Below are 21075 nucleotides of genomic sequence, written 5' to 3' on the forward strand. Positions count from 1 at the left end.
CCAGCTCTCTACATTTCTGTACTTCCTGATGCTCCCTCAGTACAACCTTCCATCTCCTACTCGGTGCCTTTGTGTAGAGAGATGTGTCCCCCCATGCCATGAACACTTTCCTTTCTCTTTGCTCTTGGAATCACTTAATCAAAGGATTCAAGGTTCACTTCAAATGCTAACTCCTTCAAATAGACTCTGCTATTTTCCTAACTGTTAGTCCTCTCCCCCCCAAAAAAATTGTTTCACATTTAGTTTGAATATATACATATTGCTTCCTTCCAGTAAAATGTAAACTCCTCAAAGAGTAAATTATTTTATTTAAAGCGAAAACTTTGTATTCCTAGCCCCTGGCATGGTAGCTGGCACACATTTGTGCATGTTGAACTGAATTGAATTGATCCCTCCGAAGGTTCTAGAGAAGCAATACTAAGGTTCTTGTTGCAAATATTTCCAGGTCCCAAACTGGTGTCAGGTAGGATTTTAGCGCTTCTGCTTTCTATCTTTTTTTTTAAGAAGACTTTTCCTCTTTTAGGCATTTGTCTTCCACTAGGATTTAGAATTGTGAATATATCATAACAAAGAGGCCTGGATATTTTGGTTTAACAGGATCTAGATGATGTTTGTGAGTTAAAAGATGTAATATGTTTCCATAAATGTCTTTGTTATTGCCATCGGTACCTATTCTTTTCCAGCTTGGTGATGAACTCTCCTTTTTGTTTTTCATTTCATCCCTTTCTTAGATGGTATGAACAGAGCTGGCTTAATTGAAAACTGGCCATACTTTTATTTTTCATTCCTCTATATGTCATCTTATTCCAAACCCAAGGGTGAGGATTCCAGAAGGTTTGCTTAACATTGTCTGTGAATGCAGTGATGGTAATGGTGATGATACATTCTCCTGTACAACTGCTAGGTTTTATAAACTTTTGAATATTATACCCTGTTTGAGCAGAGAGGGTCCAGCACTGTCATTTCAAGTTGCTCTTTCCACTAGCCCCCGATTCGTTTCATCTTTGTTGCATTTACTTGATACCAGAAGGCCTAGAGAAAAAGTGAAAAATTCAGTCATGCCACCAGATAGATCTTCAACCACCCACCCACTCATCATCATCATCACTCCTTTATCAAATGCCTACTCTGGGTTTAGCACCAGGCATCTATATCTTGCACTGCACATAGCAGGTATTTAATAAATACTTTATGAATGGATAGAGTTGAATACTAAAATACAGACCCTCCCCTCACAGAGCTTATAGTCTAGTTGTTCTAGCTATACTTATACCTCAAGAATTACCAAAATATTTTGAAGCTCCTAGGTGATCATTGGTTGAGTGCCAAGCATGGCCATGCTACACTGTTTTTCCTAGAACTAAAGATGGACTTCTTCCTCCAGAAGCCAATCTGTTCCAGACCAAGTTCACCATGGAATTCCATAATGCATGGAATGGGATGGTTAGCAGTTCTACCTCTGGGAAACCTCTCTGTCAGATCCCTATTCTTTTCCATTTTGGTGGTTAACTCCTTTTTATTGACTTTCTTTTCATTTGCTACTGAGATAACAGAGCAGAACTGAGGCTGGAACAGTGGCTCCATAATATATCTTTTCAAATTCCTGATTAAGAAGGTCACATATACATTTTTAAACACTTTACTTTCTGACAATAAATGAAGAATGAAAGTTTCAAATGCCACCGCAGCAGAGATAGGCATTATGCATTCATTCTCCTTCACCCTGCTTTAATGACTCCCTTTGAAGGAGAAGCCCATTTCTGGACTGATGTGTCATCAGTGAATGGTGATCCCCAAAACAGAGCCCATGATAGAACTGCAAATCTATATGATATGGATAATAGGATTGCAGTAAAGCAGATGCCACTGGACTTAACATTGCCAAAAGACTTAGGTTCAGCTCTTAGCTCTGTGGGGCTTTAAAGTTTGTGAGCTTCAACCTGCTCATCAGCAAAATGAGGAGAATGATACCTACACGGTATATCACATAAGCCTGGGAGGACAAAATAGAAGGATATACATGAAAATGCACTGAAACTAAAGAGCTTTTATTTTTAATGATATTATTTTATTTAACATGAGATTTTATTATTCATTCATTCATTTCAATTGAACAATCATTTATTAAATATGTCTGCTGTGTGCAAGAATAAGCTCTGGCAATATGGAGAGCAAATGTAACAGCCCCTCACCTCAATTTGCTTATAGTCTCCTGAGGGAATATAGCAAGTACATGAGTAAGTACACCATAGGGAGTGAAAGAGGAACAGGAGAGATTAAACAAAGTGCTCCAGGAATATTTGAGAGAAGAGGATAAACTAACTGCTGAGGGGACCAGGAAAGACTCCCTGGAGGAGGTGGTACCTTGACTGAAATGGAAAGAAAATAAGAAATCTGAAAAATGGAGATGAAAAGGGAATAGAAGGTGGCCCGTGAGAATGCACAGATGTAGGAGATGACATGCTGACTTTAGTGATTAGCTAGCAATACCATTCTGGTTGCAATGAAAAGTGATTTGTGTGGGGAAGAGGGAGGTAAAAACAACTGGAAAGGCAAATTGGAGTCAGATTATGAAGATCCTTAAATGACAGGCTGAAGAATGTGTACAGACAGGTGGGAGCCATGGAAGGATGTTGAATATTCATTAACAAGTGTTTATTAGGTTTCTACAGTGTGCAGGAGTCTCTGCCACATGCTGGAAAAATTATTTAGCAAAGATCCTGTCCCTGTCTGCATGGGACATACAATCTCCTCAGGGGATAAGACACAAACACAGGCAGCTGTAATACATAACATTACAGGAAAAGTGCACTAAAAGGGTACAATACAATCCTCCAGCACTCTATTCCCAAATGACCTCCTTGCCAAAGCACCTTACTTTGTGGCTATCAAGGAATCTTTGTTCTATACAGGTAGGAATCAAAGCCACATTCTTGTCTTCTCTGATCCAACCTAATAAAAAATTCTTCTCACACTGAAATTTACTTAGCAAGTTCCATTAATGAGAATGAGCTGTAGGCATATATGGCAGATTAAATAATAATGATAATCTACATTTCTAAAATACTTCCAGTTTTACAAAATCCTTGCCTCACAAGTGAGGCTCAGAATGGGAAGTGGCCATACCTAGAGTTATAGCTAGTAAGATGGACCAACATTATAGAATGTGGAACTATAAAAGATCTCATAGATCAGTTAGTCCAGTTTTCTCATTATAATAATAAATTAAATGATCAAATGTCTAACAGCGTATAGCAAAGCCAGGAATCAAACCTACGTCTTCTTCCTCTCAATTTGGTGCTCTTGCCGTTATACAACACCATTTCAATTCTCCTGACTCTAAATTCAGCCTTCTTTGCTTGCTAATCTCACTCATAGCAGCCCTTAGCCCTCAATACCATAAAGTCCCCTTTCTCTCTGAGAGTGAATATAACATGAAACAGTCAAATGATGCCTTCTTGGACCTCAAGTACATATTCCACCTGTGATTATTAACATCCTGACATCCAGCAGCCCCCAGAGATTCTTCTCTGACTACCCTGTCCCCAAATGTTCCCAAGAAAAGTAGCCATGTTTTATCATTTGCATGAATCCTGAATGTGAACTTCAGCTCAGATACCCAAAGAGTTGAACCACAGCTTCTTTTCTTTTCGCTTTGATGCAGTTGAACCAAGCTGATCATGGTTTCTCCTCTCTTAAATGATCTTGCAGGAAACTAGCCAAGAAACAGAAGGAGACTCAGAGCAGCACCCAGAGGGAGATGGGGCCTGTGGCGACAACCGACAAGACCACCAGCAAGCTGAGCACTGCTCGGAATGAAGAAGGCTTTTCCTCCAGCACTCAGGATGTGAATGGATTCAGTAAGTAGAATTTTCCTATTACCAATAGCCCAGGGTCTCCTTCCCATGGGCATCATTGTGCCATGCCTACTGAAAACAATTCTCAAAAAGACCCAGTCTTCTTAATGATGGTGACACTGCTGGAGATTTAAAACCTTCCTGTCTGAGGGATATTAGGAAGAAACTAGACTGAGAAACCATAACCCTAAGTCTTCTCATTCCTGCAAAAGTAAGTATTAAATACTTGTCAATCAATGCTTTTCACTAGGCTCTGACCTGAATGAAACAATTGTAATAATCATAACGTAATTATAATTATTATAGAGCAGTGAAGTGGCACAATGGATAGAGTGCTGGACCTGGAGTCAAGAAGACTCATCTTCATGAGTTCAGATCTAGCCTCAGACACCTGTTAGCTGTGTGACCCTGGGTAAGCCACTTCAACCTGTTTGCCTCAGTTTCCAAATCTATAGAATGAACTAGAGAAAGAAATAGCAAATTACTACAATATCTTTGCCAAAAAAACCTCAAATGGGGTCAAAAAGAGTCAGACAACTGAAACAACAGCAAAAAAATTATTACAGTGATCCCTCTTTCTGCATCATTTTATCATTTGCAAAACACTTTCCTCTCAAACACCCTGTGAGTTAGGTAATGCCGGTGTCATGATCCATTTCACAGGGGAAAAACTAAAATGCCCAGGAATTAAATGACTGGCCATGGGTACACAAATGAAAAGGCGTCTATTGAACAATAGGTACACCTTGATGGGTGCTTACAAGCCGAGCAAAGTGCTCAGGCAGGCTTCTACACAATAGTGAGGACACATTTTCCCACACTTATTAGAAAGGGAAATCTCTTTCAATTCTTTTCAATTCAACAAACATTTGGAGGTCAGGTTGGCACTTGGGGGCATAGTAGGTGGTATAATAAATAGAACTCTGGACTTGGAGTCAGAAAGATCTGCCTTAGACATTTATTAGCTTTGTGACCCTGGGCAAGTCATTTAATCCCTCCTGGTCTCGGTTTTCCCATCTGCAAAATGGGGGGTGTGTGTGATAATAACCCCTATTTCATTGGGTTGTTGGTGAGATTATGCATGTAAAGTGCTTTATAAACCTTAAAAGCTATATAAATGCCAACTATTATTTCTTAAAGAATCTTCTTTGTCAGGCATTGCACTGGGTGTTATACATACAAAATAAAAAGCAAATAGTCCCTACCCTTGGTGGGAGGATGAGGAGAGGCAAGCAACATGTGCAGAGATAAGTAAATGTAAAATATTTACATAATAAATGCAAAGTTATATTTGGGGAGAGAGCAATAACAGTTAAGAGCATCAGGGAAGACTTCTTGGAGGAGGTGACAACACTTGAGTGGAACTTTGAGCTTAAAGTTTCAGGGTTATAAGAGAGCATCTTAAGAGGGGAGGGGGCACCACCTAGGCAAAGCTATGGAGTTCGGAAGTAGAATGTTGCATTCTGGGCTACAGTGAATTTAGCATGTGTAAGAGGCAGTGGTGTGTAATCATCTTGGAAAGATAGATGGGAGCCAGATTGCGAAGGCCTTTTAATGCCAGTCAGAGGAGTTTGTATTGTGCATTCTTTTTACATAAACAAAAAATCCTTTTCCTGTCCCCACACCCACCCCTTCTGGTTTCTCATTTGTCCTTGTGTGCAAGGGGCTTCAGATGTCCATTCCTTAGCTCTCCCTTGGGCTGCCCTCCAGAGCCAGTCTGTGCTGGTCTGAGCTAGCCCTACCTGAGGGGCTCATGTCGTCAGGGCAGCAGCGAGCAGAGGGGACAGGTGATGGGAGAGCAAGCACCCCAACAGGAGCTTTTAGTATTGGCCACAGTATAACCAACTCGATTCCTTGTTCACTGTCATCTTAAGCTCCTCTTAGCTCTCTGTCACTGGCCCTGGCCTGAGGTTAACAGGGCTTAGGCCTCATTATTCTGCTTATTTGGCCAGAATAATGATAATAAGGACAGTGTGTATAACATTATCACATTCTCAAATTCCAAAAATGTATAAGGAGATTATTTTTACTCAACTTATATGTCATGTGTGTGGTGCCATGGAAAGCACCCTGGACTTCAGGTCACAAGGCCTGAGTCTGAATACTTGCTTTGTACTTTACTACCATGTGCGACCTGAAGGAAGTCATGTAACCTCTATGAACTTCCATTTTCTCATCTTGGCTGGGAAGGGGGGGTGGCGGGGAGTGTTGAGGGAGGGAGCTGGACCAAGGTCCCTTCCAATCTCTTATGCCATGATTCTCTTATTTCCTCCAGGAATCCTTTCCAGATATAAGTACTCTCTCCCTTGCCCTCAAATTCATGCACATATCAAGGCTTACAATTCCTGTCTACCCACTAGATAGAATATAAACTCCTTGAAGGCAGGGACTGTTTTCATTTTGTCTTTGATCTCCAATTCATAGCACCATGCTTGGCACATAATAGATGCATGAATGAATGAAAAGTATTTATTAAGCACCAGTCACCACCAAATGCTTGAACTAGATAGACAAGAGCAAAGCAGTGTCTGTACTCAAGGAGTTTACATTGAAATGGAAAGGCAACACATATAGGAGAATAGTGGCCAGGGAAGGGAGTTATGGTCTGGCTAGCAAATGGCATTAATGACAGGGTAATCCTTTTCTATTGGCAATTGAAGTGTTGATTTGATTGTAATTTTCAGATCAAGAGGGACAAAGGTGAAGAGGGGGTATATTCTCAGAAGAAAAGTGGAAAATGATTGGGTAAAGAGGAATCTGTATGATCTCAGGAAGTGCCAAGCCAAGTGACTTAATGAGTGCTCTTTAGCTTGAATTTCAGTGAATGAAATTAAGTGGTAGGAGGGTGTATGGGTAGGTTTAGAGGTACAAAGATCAAGCGTTGGAAGGGACTTTATAAGCCATCTTGTGTTTGTCCTTCATTGCCAAAGAAGACCATGTCATCAGAGAAATAATGACATTACTTGCACTTGACTTTGTTTTGAGTGAGAGAGGGCTGTGCAGGTCACCAGCCTCACTTCTCCTCCAGAGCCATCTGAATCCAGTGACCAGATATTCATCAGGATGACTGGAGTCCCACTAAAAATCCCACCTCCTATAGCAAGCTTTCCCCAAGGCCTTCCGTCTACTATTTCCAATTTATCCTGCACGGAGCTTGCTTGTATCCACATATTTGCTTTTCGTCTCCCCCCTGGATTGTGATTCCCTTCAAGGCAGTAGTGTTATTCTGCCTTTCTTGGCATCCCCCAGTGCTAGGCCATCTACTTGGCAGATGAAGAACTAAGTCAAGTGACTTGGTCAAGATCATACAGGAACCTTCAGCAACTAATTAGGAGGAGATTGAGGAGAATGTAGAGAAGACAAAAAAAAGGAGATATATGAAGGGAGTATGATTGGATTAGCAATGACTTCCATAACCCAGGCAATCTGTATAAGATGTTTACTTGCTTTGGTTATTTATCTGGACAAGTCATTAAATCACCTTGAACTTCAGTTCCTGCTTAGTCAATCAGAAGATTTGGGGAAGGTGGAGGGAGGGATATCACTTGAGAACAAGGTTATAAAAGCCCTTTGGTAAGCTGATATCCCTTCCTCCAAGGACCTAACTCAGACCCAAAGGACATTTATTAATATATTTGGGGAAATACACATGAAGGACTTTGGTTGCCATGGATCCCTGACTATTTTTTTATAGCCATAAAATGGGATCCTGGAATTTTATGTGGCTTTTCCCCAGTTAAACAGCTGAGCACTAAGCACAAAAAGGAAGGAAAGAAGAGATTAATCCTTCCTTCCCACAGGATATTTAAGTATATAACTTGAAAATTTCTTGTTCTTAAGTGACTCTTCAAAGCCTGTGATCTCCAAGTAAAAAATCAACAGTGTGCCCTGCACTAGAGCAAAAAATGTGCTTATTAGACATTTGTTAAATGCCTGCTAGGCACAAGACACTGTCCTGAATCCCGACGATACGCTGACAAAAGAAAAAGTGTCCCTGTTCCCCCAGCCCCCACCCCAAGACCAGGATCAGCTTGAATACACTACCAAAAAAGCAATGTGGGAGCAAAGGATGAAAGAAAATTCCATTCAATTGAATTAGTTGTCTGAAGGAGCCAGAGTCAACCTACCCAAGTGAAAAATTGTCTTGATTCAATTTACCGGCAATGGTTGGGGAAAAGTTTTAAATCTAATGGCTGATTTGGTGTGATCATTAAAACACTCCCCATGCATTTGAATCAAGTGAAGTTTCTAGATTCTGTCAGAATATTTGGTGCTGCCTCATCAGATATACCACAGATACGATACAGGATTTTTTTTCCTGTTAACCCTGGAATGCATCAGATGCCTCTTAGCATGGCCCATGAAATCATTTTGATGAATGTTTATAAAAACTTAAGCAATGCTTGCTCTTGAAATGTAGAAATTGCTTCTGAAATTACCTTGATGTATATCAAATTGAATCTATTTTTATGGTATTAGGGAAGAGTGTCTGATTTCAGTACTGATGGCTTTTGGAGGCGCACAGATCTTGTGTAATGGTGAGAAAAGCCAGATTATTCTGCAAGCTGAATAATTGTCACTCCGGAAAAGATTAGGGGAGAACATGCCCTGAGAACTTATTTCATTATTTCCTATACTATCCCTGGCCTAATTGAAATTCTGCTTCTTACTCTGGGGGTCTTGCTTTTTGTTATTTCTTCTAAGAAAATCCTAAGAATGCCAGTGGTCTCAATTCCTTTGCAGCTCTGGAAAGCTCAGAAATCATCACTGGGGTCCAGAATGGCCCCCCTGCCTGTTACTCCTGGTTGGGATGGTGCCTGATACTAGGCCACAGTTTCGGAAATTTTTCGTACGCTTGAAGTCAAACATTTATTTGTTTCAAGGAGCAACAATTGGGCATTGGCTTTTATTGAACAGAATAGTTGCTTTTAATCGTCATCTACATTTGCTTTTAGTACTCAGCTGTAATTTCATCATAAAATCATATTAGTGGAGCTGGAAGGCACTTCAGAGGCCACCCAGACAAACCCCATCGTTTTGTAGATGAGGAAACTGTAGCCACACATATGATAAAGAGGGAAAGAGCAGAAGAGACAGAGAGAGAGAGTTTCTGCTGAAAGGAGTTTCTAATTCTTATGAAATCAGAGATCATTCAGGCACATGTATAGAAAACATCTTTGTGTCTTGCACACCGAGTATGATCTCCTCCTTGTTCATTTTCTGTCAAAGAAAAATACTTCAAACAAATCTTTGCTGAATCCCAATTAGTTGGGTACTGATGTTGGGTTTGGGGATATTTGTTTTTACCCCACTCTCTGGGATAATGTTTGATTGATTCCCCTGAAGTTTCCAGTGGAGTCAGAGGACCATATAATTAAAGCTGGAAGGGGCCTTAGAGACCACCAGATCCTACCTTCTCATTTTACAAATGAGAAAGCTGAGATATAGAAAGGAGATAGGTGACTTGCTTAAGGTCACATAGGTAGTAGGGAACAGAGCCAGTATTCAGAACCAGGGCCCCTGGCTCTCTATCCCATTCCCTTTCTAGTACCTTGTTGCCACCTTAAGCGGAGATGGGGATGGGCAGGGGAGGAGACCATTACATGACATGAAGAATGACAGAGGCAAATCGAAAAATATACAGCAAAATACTAAGAATGACAAACAGTTTGGTTGGGCTGGTTTGGAGTGTGTGCATTAATTATTCTGACACACAGCTATCGAGTGGGTCAGAGAGGTAATATGGGAAAGCAGAAATAGCACTAGATTTGGAATCAATCAGAATTTCACATTCTATTTCTGCCACTTAACTAGCTAAACTCAGAAGTTTTAATGTTTTTTTGTGTCACACAACTCTTTAGTCTGGTGAAGCTTCTAAATCCATTCTTCAAATGACATTTTTAAACATGAAAGTTAGATGTGTAGGATTACAAAGGAAGCCAATAATATTGAAATGCAGTTATCAAATTTTTTAAGTTGATAGACATTAAGTTAAGAACCTGCACTATATGATCCATTGGTCTGCTTTGACGTTTTCTGAGCCTCAATTTCTTATCTGTACAGTAGACCGATAAGACTTGCATTGTTTATTTCACAGGATAAGAAAAAAATGTATGTGTATTGTTAATTTTATTTTTGAACCTTCAATGATCTAAGAGTTACTGTGGCTAAAAAAAATCTATCAGTCAGGCACCAGTCAATCAACAAGCATACGTTAAATGCTTACTTATATTCCAGGCACTAGGGTGACCTTAATAGGCCTATATTTTAGAAAGATCACTTTGGCAGATGATTGGAGGATGGACTAGAAAGAGGAGTGACTTGAGGCAGAGAGATCAATTAGAAGGATGTTAGAATAATTAAGGAAAGGTGACAAGGGCCTAAAGTATGGTGGTAGATGGAAGATGACGGCAAATCTCATGAAAGTAAAAAGGGCAAGATTTGGAAAATGACACATAGGTCTCTTAAAATGTAGCTAGGCTCATTCTCAGATGGCCCACATCCAGTTCATCATCAGACTCATACATAAAGACTTTTGCAAATGGATAGAACCTGCAAGAGCTTGGGCTCTATAAGGGGAGACTTCAAGAACCTGAGGCATCTTTACTCTGTGAGGAGGCACTAGGATGGCCTTTTTGTAGAGGATGAATGTCAACGCACTCTCCCAGTAGATATCATCACTATTAGAAAAGGGTGCTTTTTCATGAGCTGGAAAAATCCTCATCAGATAGAATTTCACAGAGAAGTACGCCGTGTGAATCAGCAAGCAGAATTTTATCCCTGATTATTTCAAGGTAGGTGGAGGTGGGGGAAATGTTATATAATTAAAGAAGTCAAACCATGAGAAAAATGGGTTGAGACATTTCTTTAACAGGAGACAGATAGGATTTTTAAAAAATAATGAACCCAGTTCAGCCAGAACATAAAGCTATTCCATGGAAATACATAAGGCTTTTGAGGTAACTTCCTTAACTCTTTTAGGCCTTTAAAGTTCATCCATTCTAACATAATAAAGGATGGACTCTGGTTCATTAATATAGAGAATTCCTTGAAGAGGAAAGCCCCTCTACTACTGAAATTCAGCACCTTTGCTATGCACTTATTGTCTCAGATAATTGCCTAGAATGCAGATAAATTATATGATTTGCCAAGGCACACATAGAGCACATGTCAAGAAATGGGACACGAACCCACGTTGTCCTGGCTCTGAGGCCAGCTTCTTCTCCACTGTGTCCACTGAAATGATCATAAAAATCCATTCCTGAGAAAATCCAGGCTGATTTTGGGGCTCAGACATAGTTATGCAGAACAAAGTACACACGATGTTGATGTAACTGGTAAAACTTCTGAATCCATTCTTCCAATGATGTTTTTAAATATGAAAGTTAAATATGTTGGATTATGAAGACAATCAAAGGATATCCTAAGAGAGTGAGGATAATAACAACTTAACAGGATTACAGGTCCCTAAAAACAACTTTTTCCCAAGAGGATTTTCCATTTATAGACTTTTAAGAAAATAGAAAGAAAAAGTCAAGATTACTGCTATGAATCAAAAAGTCATATATGAATGTAAATAAAATGTATCAATGTAATATGTACCAGGTTGCCATTAGGATCATAGACATAGAGTTCGAAGGCACTTCAGAGCCCATCTGGTCCAACCCTCTCTTTTATACCAAAAAAAGGAAACTGAGGGCTGAGGCCTGGAGATCCTATGTGACAGACTTAGAAGTAGGATCTGAACCAAGTTCCTCAATATATCTCTATCAAGCCAAAGAGAATTTATTATTTATTGAGTTCCAAGCACTATGCTAAACACTAGAGATACAAAAAAAGGCAAAAACATGGTCCCTTCTCTCAATGAGCTCACATCCTAATGAGAGACGACATGTAAACTACTGTGTACATACAATATATACAGTTTAACTTGGAAGTGTGTGTGTGTGAGTGTGTGTGTTCGTCCTTTGTTGCCGAAAATGACCATGCCATCAGAGGAATAATGACATGACTTGCACTTGACTTTGTTTTGAGTGAGGGAGGGCTGTGCATGTCACCAGCCTCACTTCTCCTCCAGAGTCATCTGAATCTAGTGACCAGATATTCATCAGGATGACTGGAGATGACTCAGGATGAGGCAATTGGGGTTAAGTGACTTGCTCAAGGTCACACAACTATTGAGTGTCAAGTGTCTGAGGTAAGATTTGAACTCAGGCACTCCTGACTCCTGCACTGGTGCTCTATCCACTGCACCACCTAGCTGCCAAGCTAGGAAGTAATCTCAGAAGGAAGGTATTAACCTGGAGAAGGCCCCAGGAAGGCTCCTTGCAGAATTTGAAGTTTTATTTGATACTTGAAAGAAGCCAAGGATCCAGGAGGTGGAGATAAGGAGAAAAAGCATTCCAGACCTGAGCAGCAGCCAGTGAAAAGGCATAGAGTCCAGTGATGGAGCATTCAGTGCAAGGAGGCTAGTATTGCTGGATCATAGAGTACATGGAGAAGAATTGAGTGTAAGATGATTCATAAAGCAGGAAAGGGACAGGCTATGATGGGTTTTAAAACCAAACAGAATTTTATATTTGATCATAGAAAGTCACTGGAATTTTTGAGTAGGGGAACGATACAGTCAGACCTGTACTTTAGGAAGATCACCATGGCAGCTAAGTGGAGGATGGATTGGAGTGGTGAAAGACTTAAATCAGGGAGACCAAACACAAGGCTATTGACAAATGTTTCAGTGGCTCTCCACATTTTCTTTCCTTTTTGACATCATTACCACCCCCCTTCTCCCTCTTGAGTTGGAATATCTCTCAATGTCTCCTGGCTTCACTTGATTTCTGTTTGATGTATTCTAATTTTAAAGGAATCTGTTACTTGGATAAGGTTTACCACCTTCTGTTCCAAACTATTTGTTCTCCTTCCAAGTTTTTCCTTCAAAGCTTTTATTTCATTGTTTGTATCTTGCTTCATTTCTCTTCAATTTCCCTGTCCTTGTGGAAAAGTCATTTTTTTCCTTTGAGTCTTCTTGAAGTTGTTATAAAGTTATTCTCCCCTTTTAGTTTGGGTTTTAAATTTTGTCTCAGTCTCTTATGAATCTTTATTGTCATCTGTTTTCTTCTGTTGCTCAGTCATTTCTCTAGCCTTAATTTCCTCCAGTGAAGCTTTGTGCCAGGGTGAGTAGCCACCTACTGCTGACATTTTAGGTGGAATGATTAGCCCTGTTTCGTCTATACCTAGTTTGTCTGAGTTCCTGTACTGACTTCTGCCTCCCAGGGTTATCCCATTTCCTCTATATGATCTTTGAGTTTCAGAGTGCTAAATCTGGAGAGAGTCCTCCATGGTATCGTTGAGTCCTAGGGAGCTTGGAGCCTTTGACCTGGGGTATCCCAGTCTGAGCGCTGCTGTGCCTAGACTGGTTAGTGCCTTTCTGTTTGTTTCCAAGGTCCCCTATTGTAGGTTACCAACCACCCTGGGACTTTATCATGGGAGCCTTCCATTCCTGCTTCATCCATATATAAGCCATTACTGTCTCCAATCTCATTGAAAAGCTGTTGTTTTGTTTTCTATAACTGGTGCTGGCTTCTGTGGCATCCTCCTTTCCTATTGACTGTGGGCTTCTGATTGCCTTTTTGTGCAGTTCTAGTGTCGAAGAAGAAACTATAGTTTTCTCACTGAACTTGATTGTTATTCTATCTGTCATGACTTTTAGGTTTTTGCTGAGTGGGTATTTCAGAACTAGGTTCCTTGCCTCCATTTAGACAGCCATTCTAGCTACAAGTCCTTCCTCTGCAGCCTTTGTATTCATTATTTTTTGTGGTACTATAATATTCCATTATATCCATGTACTATTTGGCCATTCCCCAGTCAACGGGAATTCACTTTGCTTCCAGTTCTTTGTCACCATTAAAAAATGATGCTAAGAATGTTTTGATATTTATGGGATTTTATTTCTGTATTTGGCCTCCTTTGAGTACATGTTTAGCATTGGAATCTCTGGATCAAAGGTTATGAACATTTTAGTGACTTTTTAAGCATAATTCTAAATTGTTTTCCAGAATGATCAGACCAATTCGCAACTCCACCAACAGTGTGCATTAGTATATAATATATATGTATAATTATATATGTATTTATGAGAAAGAGAGTATATATATATCTATATGTATAGATATAGATATATATGTAGAATATTACTAGCTTTCCACAACTTCTCCAATGTTGATTATTCCCATCTTCTTCCCCTTTTGTCAACTTTCTCAGTGTAGGCTGAATCCTTAGAATTGCTATGATTTGTATTTCTTTTATCATCAGTGATTTAGATAAAGTCTTTCATACAATTAAGATTCTTAGTTCTGAGAATCATTTGTTAATATACTATTACTATTTATTCTTTAGGCATAGTTATTGACCATATACCTTTGTACTAATTCCTAGTATATCTTGGATATCAGAACCTTCTCAGTTGTGTTTGATACACAGATCCTCCCTCCAATGGAAAATTTCTCTTCCAATCCTAGTGGCATTCACTTTATAGGAGCAAAATCTTTTCAATTCCTTAAAATGATCTATTTTATAATTTTGTGATTTCTTCTATAACTTGTTTGGTTAAGAATATTCCTCTTATTCATAACTGTGAAAATAAATAATCTTGTTCTTTTCTATTTGTTTTTATGTTATGACCTGTAAGTTGAACTTGTGTATGCATTTTTAGTTTACTGTGGTATTTATTATAAGATGTTTATCTAAACCCAATTTCTGCCAACCTGCTTTCCAGTCTTTCGAGCAAATATAAAATAAGAAGCTCTTCCCCGTGTAATTTGTAGATTTATTGAACAGTGGGTTATTGAGTTAAATTGTTTTTGAGTCTTCCATGTCTAGTTTGTTCCACTTATCTACTTTTCTATTTTACTCAATAGTTTTGATGATTGCTATTTCACAGTATAATTTGAGGTCTATAATTACTATTCCTCTTATATTTCTACATTTTTCAATATTTCCTCTGAAAGCCTAGATTTTTTTTTGGTCTTCTGAATGAATTGTTGTTATTGTTTCTAATTCTATTAAATATCCATTTGATGGTTTTATTGATCTAGCACTAAATCTGTAATTTTTGTTAAATTTCCATTGTCCAAGGAGCCCCAAGATATTATCATAGAGAAACGTAGGAATTGACACCTCCCAGGTTTTATTGGAGAAAGAAACATTCTGATTATGGTGTGCCAGGTAACTAAGAAGAAAATAAAAAATCAGCACTTATTAAGTACCTGCTATGTGTACAATAGGAATAATAGTAGCCAAACTTCTCAGGGCCATTATGAGGCTCAAGTGAGGTTATGTTTGTAAAGCACTTTGCAAACCTTTTAGCCATGTATGAATGTGAGCTATTGCTATTATTTATGTCTCTAGGTTGTGTACATTCTTTCAGAGGAACCACACTTTCCAATCACAGATCTTTCTGCCCCTGTTTCATTTCAGATGAAATTAGCCTTGTCTCAGATGACTTTTATAAAGCACAGTCATCCTAGAGGGTAAAATGTTTTAACATTTCCCAAAACTTCATACAACTAGCAAAAGCCTAAAACTACTTTTGTCCCAGGAGGAATGATAGGTCCCCACATAAGACCCTTGCAAAAGATAAGGCATTTGAAAAGTGCTTGCTAAAGGAATAAAGTATAAAGAGATAGTGGGGAAAAGTGCATATCAAGTTGCCTGTGGCCCTTTTAAGTAGCAGAAGAAATGCTCATATAAAAATTGTAGCTTCAGTAGTTGGAAAGTATAGAGGTAGAGAGCAGAAAGTTTCAGAATTCCTGGGAAGTAAGAGGGTATGTGCACTAAGCATACCTTTTATTCCATTTGATTTCATGTCCCCCCCCCCCCCCAAAAAAAGATTTTTTTTCTATTTGTTGAGGGAGAGACTGGCCTGCAGAGTATAGGCTTCCCTAACTCTGTTTATGTCTATAGGTGGCTCTCATTAAGCTATTTTCAATCTTCCAAAGTGATTTCTAAAGCTTTCCTTGTGTCTGAAATCTTCACATAGACAGTTTTCTTATGCAAGTCTAGGCAATGGTTGAATTGTTTGACCTTCTAGAAGATTTGGGGGCTCAGATTATGAGTTGCTTAAGGTATTGGGATTTCATAAGAGCACAAATTTAGAACTGGAGGGCATCAGAGGTTATCTAATTAAATCCCCCACTTTCAAGATGAGGAAACTAAGTCCTAAGGACCAATAAGTAGGAGCTACATTATATTGAGGTGGGAGCTTGGGGGAAAACATGGTCACAGATAAGTAAATACAGGGTAAAACATAATAACAGCTATTGGGGCCCTAACAGTCAAGGCAGTTTGGACATGTTCTTATAGAAGGTGAACTTGAATTGAGTGAAGCTTGTATTTTACCTTAAAATAAGTTGAAAACCCTCTGAGACTTCTTGAGCAGGAAAGTGATATGGTCAGATGTTCCCTTTAAAAATATCAATTGGCCAAAGCAGAACCAAAATGGCAGAGTAAAGGCAAGGACTCACCTGAGCTATACCTCTATCCCCTCCAAATACCTTTAAAAATGACTCTAAACAAATTCTAGAGTAGCAGAACCCACAAAAAAGACAGAGTAAAATAAATTTCCAGCCAAAGACAACTTTGAAGCTTGGCAAGAAAGGTCTGTTGCACTAGGGTAAGAGAGGAGCACAGCCCAGCAGCAGCACAGGCCACTCCAGTGCAGACCAGGCCCCAGAAAATCTGGAAGAGACCTTGGGGCCAGTAAATCACTGACAAAAGTGACAGTTTCCAGACCTCTCAAGAAAGAGTGTAGACAACATCTTTCAAGAAATTATAAATGAAAACTGTCCTAATATTCTACAGTCAGAGAGTAAAATAGAAATTGAAAGAATGTACTGATTACCTCTGAAAGAGATCCCCAAATGAAAACTGCCAAATTCCAGAATTCTCAGGTCAAAGGAAAAATATTGCAAGTAGTCAGAAAGAAACGATTTAAGTATTATGAAGCCATTGCCTAGATAACACAAGATTTAGCAGCTTCTACATTAGAGGATCAGAGGGCTTAGAATATGATATTCCAGAGGGCAAAGGAGCTAGGATTACAATCAAGAATCACATACTCAGCAAAACTGAGTATGATCCTTCAGGGAAAACATGGACATTCAGTGGAATAGAGGACTTTCAGACATTCTTGGTGAAAAGATCAGAGCTGCAAAGAAAATTTGACTTTCAAATAGAAGAGAAACATAAAAGGGTAAACAGTAAAGGGAAATTATAAGAGGATTTAATAAGGTGAAGTTGTTTATGTTCCTACATGGGAAGATATTAGTAACTCATAAGACCTTTCTCATTATTAGGGTAGTTGGAAGGAATATATATGTACAGAGGGCAGAGGTGTGAGTTGAATATGAAAGGATGATATCTAAAAATAAAATTAAGGGGTGAGAGATGAATGTACTGGGAGAAAGGAAAAAGGAGAGGTAGGATGGGTTAAATTATCTAATGTAAAAGAGGCAAGAAAAAAATTTTACAATGAAAGGGAAGAGGGTGGAGGTGACTAGAAGTGAGTGAATTTTGCTCTCATCAAAATTGCATCAAAGTGAGAATAACATAGATATGCAATTGGGTAGAGAAATTTATCTTACCCTACAGGGAAGTAGGAGGGGAAGGGGATAAGAGAAGTGGGAGTGACAGAAGGGAGGCAAATTGGGGAAGGGGATAGTCAGAAGCGAGACACTTTTGAGGAGAAACAGGGTGAAAGGAGAGAGAATATGATCACAAACACTGGAGAAGATGTGGTGAAAATTAAACATTAATGAACTGTTGGTGGAGCTGTGAACTGATTCAACTATTCTGTGGAACAATTTGGAACTATGAAAGGAAAGAGAGAATAGAGTAAGTGTGAGTGGGGAGAATTACAGTGGAGTGAATGAGTGAGAGTGGAGGGAATTAAAATTAGCAATAAGCAACTGTGAAAAAAACATTTGAAGCAAGTTTCTCTGATAAAAGCCTCATTTCTCAAACATATATATATATGTAAAACTAAGTCAAATTTATAAAAATAAAAGCCATTCCCCCATTGATAAATGATCAAAAGATATAATTAGTTTTTAGATGAAGTAATCAAAGCTATTTATAGCCTTATGAAAAATATTCTAACTCACTACTGACTGGAGAAATGCAAATTAAAAATTTTAATACCACCTCATGCCTATCAGATTGTCTAATAGGACAGAAAAGTTAAAGGATAAATCTTGGAGGGGATGTGGGAAAAATGAGACATTGGTGGAGTTGTGAACTGATTCAGCCATTCTGTAGAGCAATTTGAAACTATGCCCAAAGGGCATATAAAACCAGGCATACCCTAGCAATACCACCACTAGATCTGTATACCAAAAAAGATAAAAAACCAAAAGGAAAAAGACCTATATGTAAGAAATATTTATAGCAGCTCTTTTCTGGGGGTAAAGAATTCGAAATTAAGGGGATGCCCATCAACTGGGGAATAGCTGAACAAGATGTGGTATGTGATTATGATGGAATACTATTGTGCTATAAGAAATGATGAGCATGATGTTCTCAAAAAATCTGGAAAGACTTGCATGGGCTGATGTATAGTGAAATGTATTGTGTACAAAGTAACAGCAATATTGTAAGATGATCAGCTGTGAATGACAACTATTCACAGTAATAAAGTGATCCAAGATAACTCTGAAGGACTGATGATAAAAAATGCCATCCATCCTCAGAGAAAAGAAAACTGATGGAGTCCTAATACAGATTAAAGCATACTTTTTTAAACTTTCTTTATTTTTCTTGAGTTTTTGCTTATCTTTTCTTTTACAACATGTATGTTAAGGATATGTTTTGCATGACTACACATATATAACCTATATCAAATTGCTTGCCTTCTCAGTGGAGGAGAGGTGAGAGGAAGGGAGAGAATTTGGAACTCAAAGTTTTAAAAACAAATGTTAAAAATAGTTTTTACATGTAACTGGGTACAAATAAAATAATAAATACCCCAAAAGGTATCAATTGGTGATCTCATGGAGTATGGATTGGAAAGGAGGAGAATTTGTATGTGAGAAGATCAGTTAGGAAGTTTTGCAATAATACACATGAGGAACAGTGAGGAACTAGACTAGGATGTTAGCTGCATGAGTAAAGAGAAAAGGAAAGATGAAAGAATTATTAAAGAAGTAAGAAGGACAGAACTTGGAAAGTAATTGGATATCAAATATGTGAGGAAGAGTGAAGGATCAAGGACAACTGTTAGATTGTGAACCTTGGTTGCAAGAATGATGCTGCCCTCAACAGAAATGTAAAGTTAGGAGGAAGGATGAATTCAAGGGGAGAGATGATGAATTCTGTTTGGGTCATATTTAGCTTGAGATACCTAGCAAGGTGATATTTAGCAGGAATTTGGTGATATTAGATTAGTGGATATGTGGATTTGTGACAGTTGTGAGAGCTAACGTTAGAGGAGCTGGTGAGATCACTGACAGAGTATGTTGAGAGAAAAGAAGAGGCAGCCCACTCCACTGCTAGATATCTCTAATTCTTAGGAAGTGTTCCATTACACTGAGCCAGTTCTTTGTAACTTTCACATCATACTTCTTATACTACCCTGTGGTTTAATCCAAACAAGTTTAATCCTTACTCTCCATAGCAGCCCTTCAAATACTTGAAAACAGTCATCATAAATCTTCTCAACTTCAGACTAAGCACTTTTACTTCTTTCAACTGATTCATAAAAAGTCATGAACTAGAGATTCTTCATCCCCCTGGTTTACTTTCTTTAGACAGTGTCCAGCTTATCACTGTCCTTCTTAAAATGTGGTGCTCAAAACTGAACACAGCCACTCCAACTATCAGTCAAGGAATCATCCTTAATTATTCCTTCCTACTTAGTCCCCACATTCAATCAGTTGTTGAGTCTCGTTGATTCTACCTCCTACTTAGTTGGCCCCTTCTCTCCACTCATACCACAATCACCCTAGTCCAGATCCTAATATAAGAGAGAAACTTCTCTGTTTAGTATTTAAGGCCCTGCACACTGTGGCCTTAGCCTGTCTTCCCAGGTTAATTACACATTATTCCCTATCACACACTTTATATTGCAACTGAATTGGCATATTTGCTGGTTCCTGTATATGCAACATTCTATCTTCAGCCTCTGCCCAGTCTAACCAGCCTCTGTTCTCCTTCCTTAATTCTATCTACCTCTTAAAAGCCCTTAGGTGTCTTTGAGGCTCATTTCAATTCCATCTCATTCAAGAGGCCTTTCCTGATTCTTCTAGTTGTTAGTACCTTTCAATTACTTTGTATTTTTTGTAGAAATTTATTTTGTGCATTTACATGTCAGCATGTTTTTACTACCACTATGACCACCACCAGGACTACTCCTTTATCACTAGTAACATTAGCACCTGATTCTAGAAGGACAAGAAGTCCATTTCTTGTTTTATTCTTAGTTTCTATGACAGTGTGTGAAACTATGCCACTTAAGAAATGGTTTTTGAATGATTAACTGATTGATTTATTGGTATGATCTGGCCTCCCTAGACTCAGGCACTATTCCTTTCTTAGGCCAGTCTAAGATTATATTAATTTTCTTGCCATTCAGATAATATCGTTGATTCTTAATGAACTTCTTATCCATGATCCTAGCTCTTGTTCATATAAACTGCTATATAGACATTCCTCCTCAGTCTTGCACTTACAGAATTGATTTTTGAACCCAAGAATAAGACTTTATTTTTCCTATTAAATTTTATCTTATTAGATTCAGTATAATGTGGTGGCCCAGAGGTGTGAAATGCAGCCCACGACACTCCAGAGTGTAGCCTGAACCAGATCAGAATGTATTTGGGAAATATTTATCACAAGAAAAAATACAGTAAAACATAGATAACATCACATTTTTATACTAAGGCAATATGCAGCCATCAGGTAACCTTATTCAAGGATTACTGGCTCCCATTTCTATTGGAATTTGACATCACCATTCTAGACTGTCATGATCTTCACTGACTCTGTCATTCAACATCTTAGCTTTTGACACGGCTTTGTGCCGTCTCCACTTTTGATAAACATATACTTTTTTGCATTTATCCAAGTTATTGACATTTTGTATAACACAATGCTAAAGAGAATTTATTTCATCCCCCATTTCAGACTTCTTTCCCATTTGGTACAATACCACAAGTGACTACTCTTT

The 21075-nt window shown here is 38.6% G+C and overlaps 1 protein-coding gene across 5 annotated transcripts in view; it reads left to right on the forward strand.

The window, feature by feature from the left end:
- The window catches only part of PTPRT (protein tyrosine phosphatase receptor type T), a 1308680-nt gene that overhangs the window by 1157980 nt on the left and 129625 nt on the right, over positions 1-21075 (forward strand). For all 5 annotated transcript variants that reach the window (XM_072631465.1, XM_072631466.1, XM_072631467.1 and 2 more), the window contains one exon: positions 3712-3860. In XM_072631465.1, the coding sequence (XP_072487566.1) occupies positions 3712-3860 (149 nt within the window). The remainder of the gene's footprint in view (positions 1-3711; positions 3861-21075) is intronic.

The sequence above is a fragment of the Notamacropus eugenii genome, chromosome 1 (assembly GCF_028372415.1).
Source record: "Notamacropus eugenii isolate mMacEug1 chromosome 1, mMacEug1.pri_v2, whole genome shotgun sequence".
NCBI lineage: Eukaryota > Metazoa > Chordata > Mammalia > Diprotodontia > Macropodidae > Notamacropus > Notamacropus eugenii.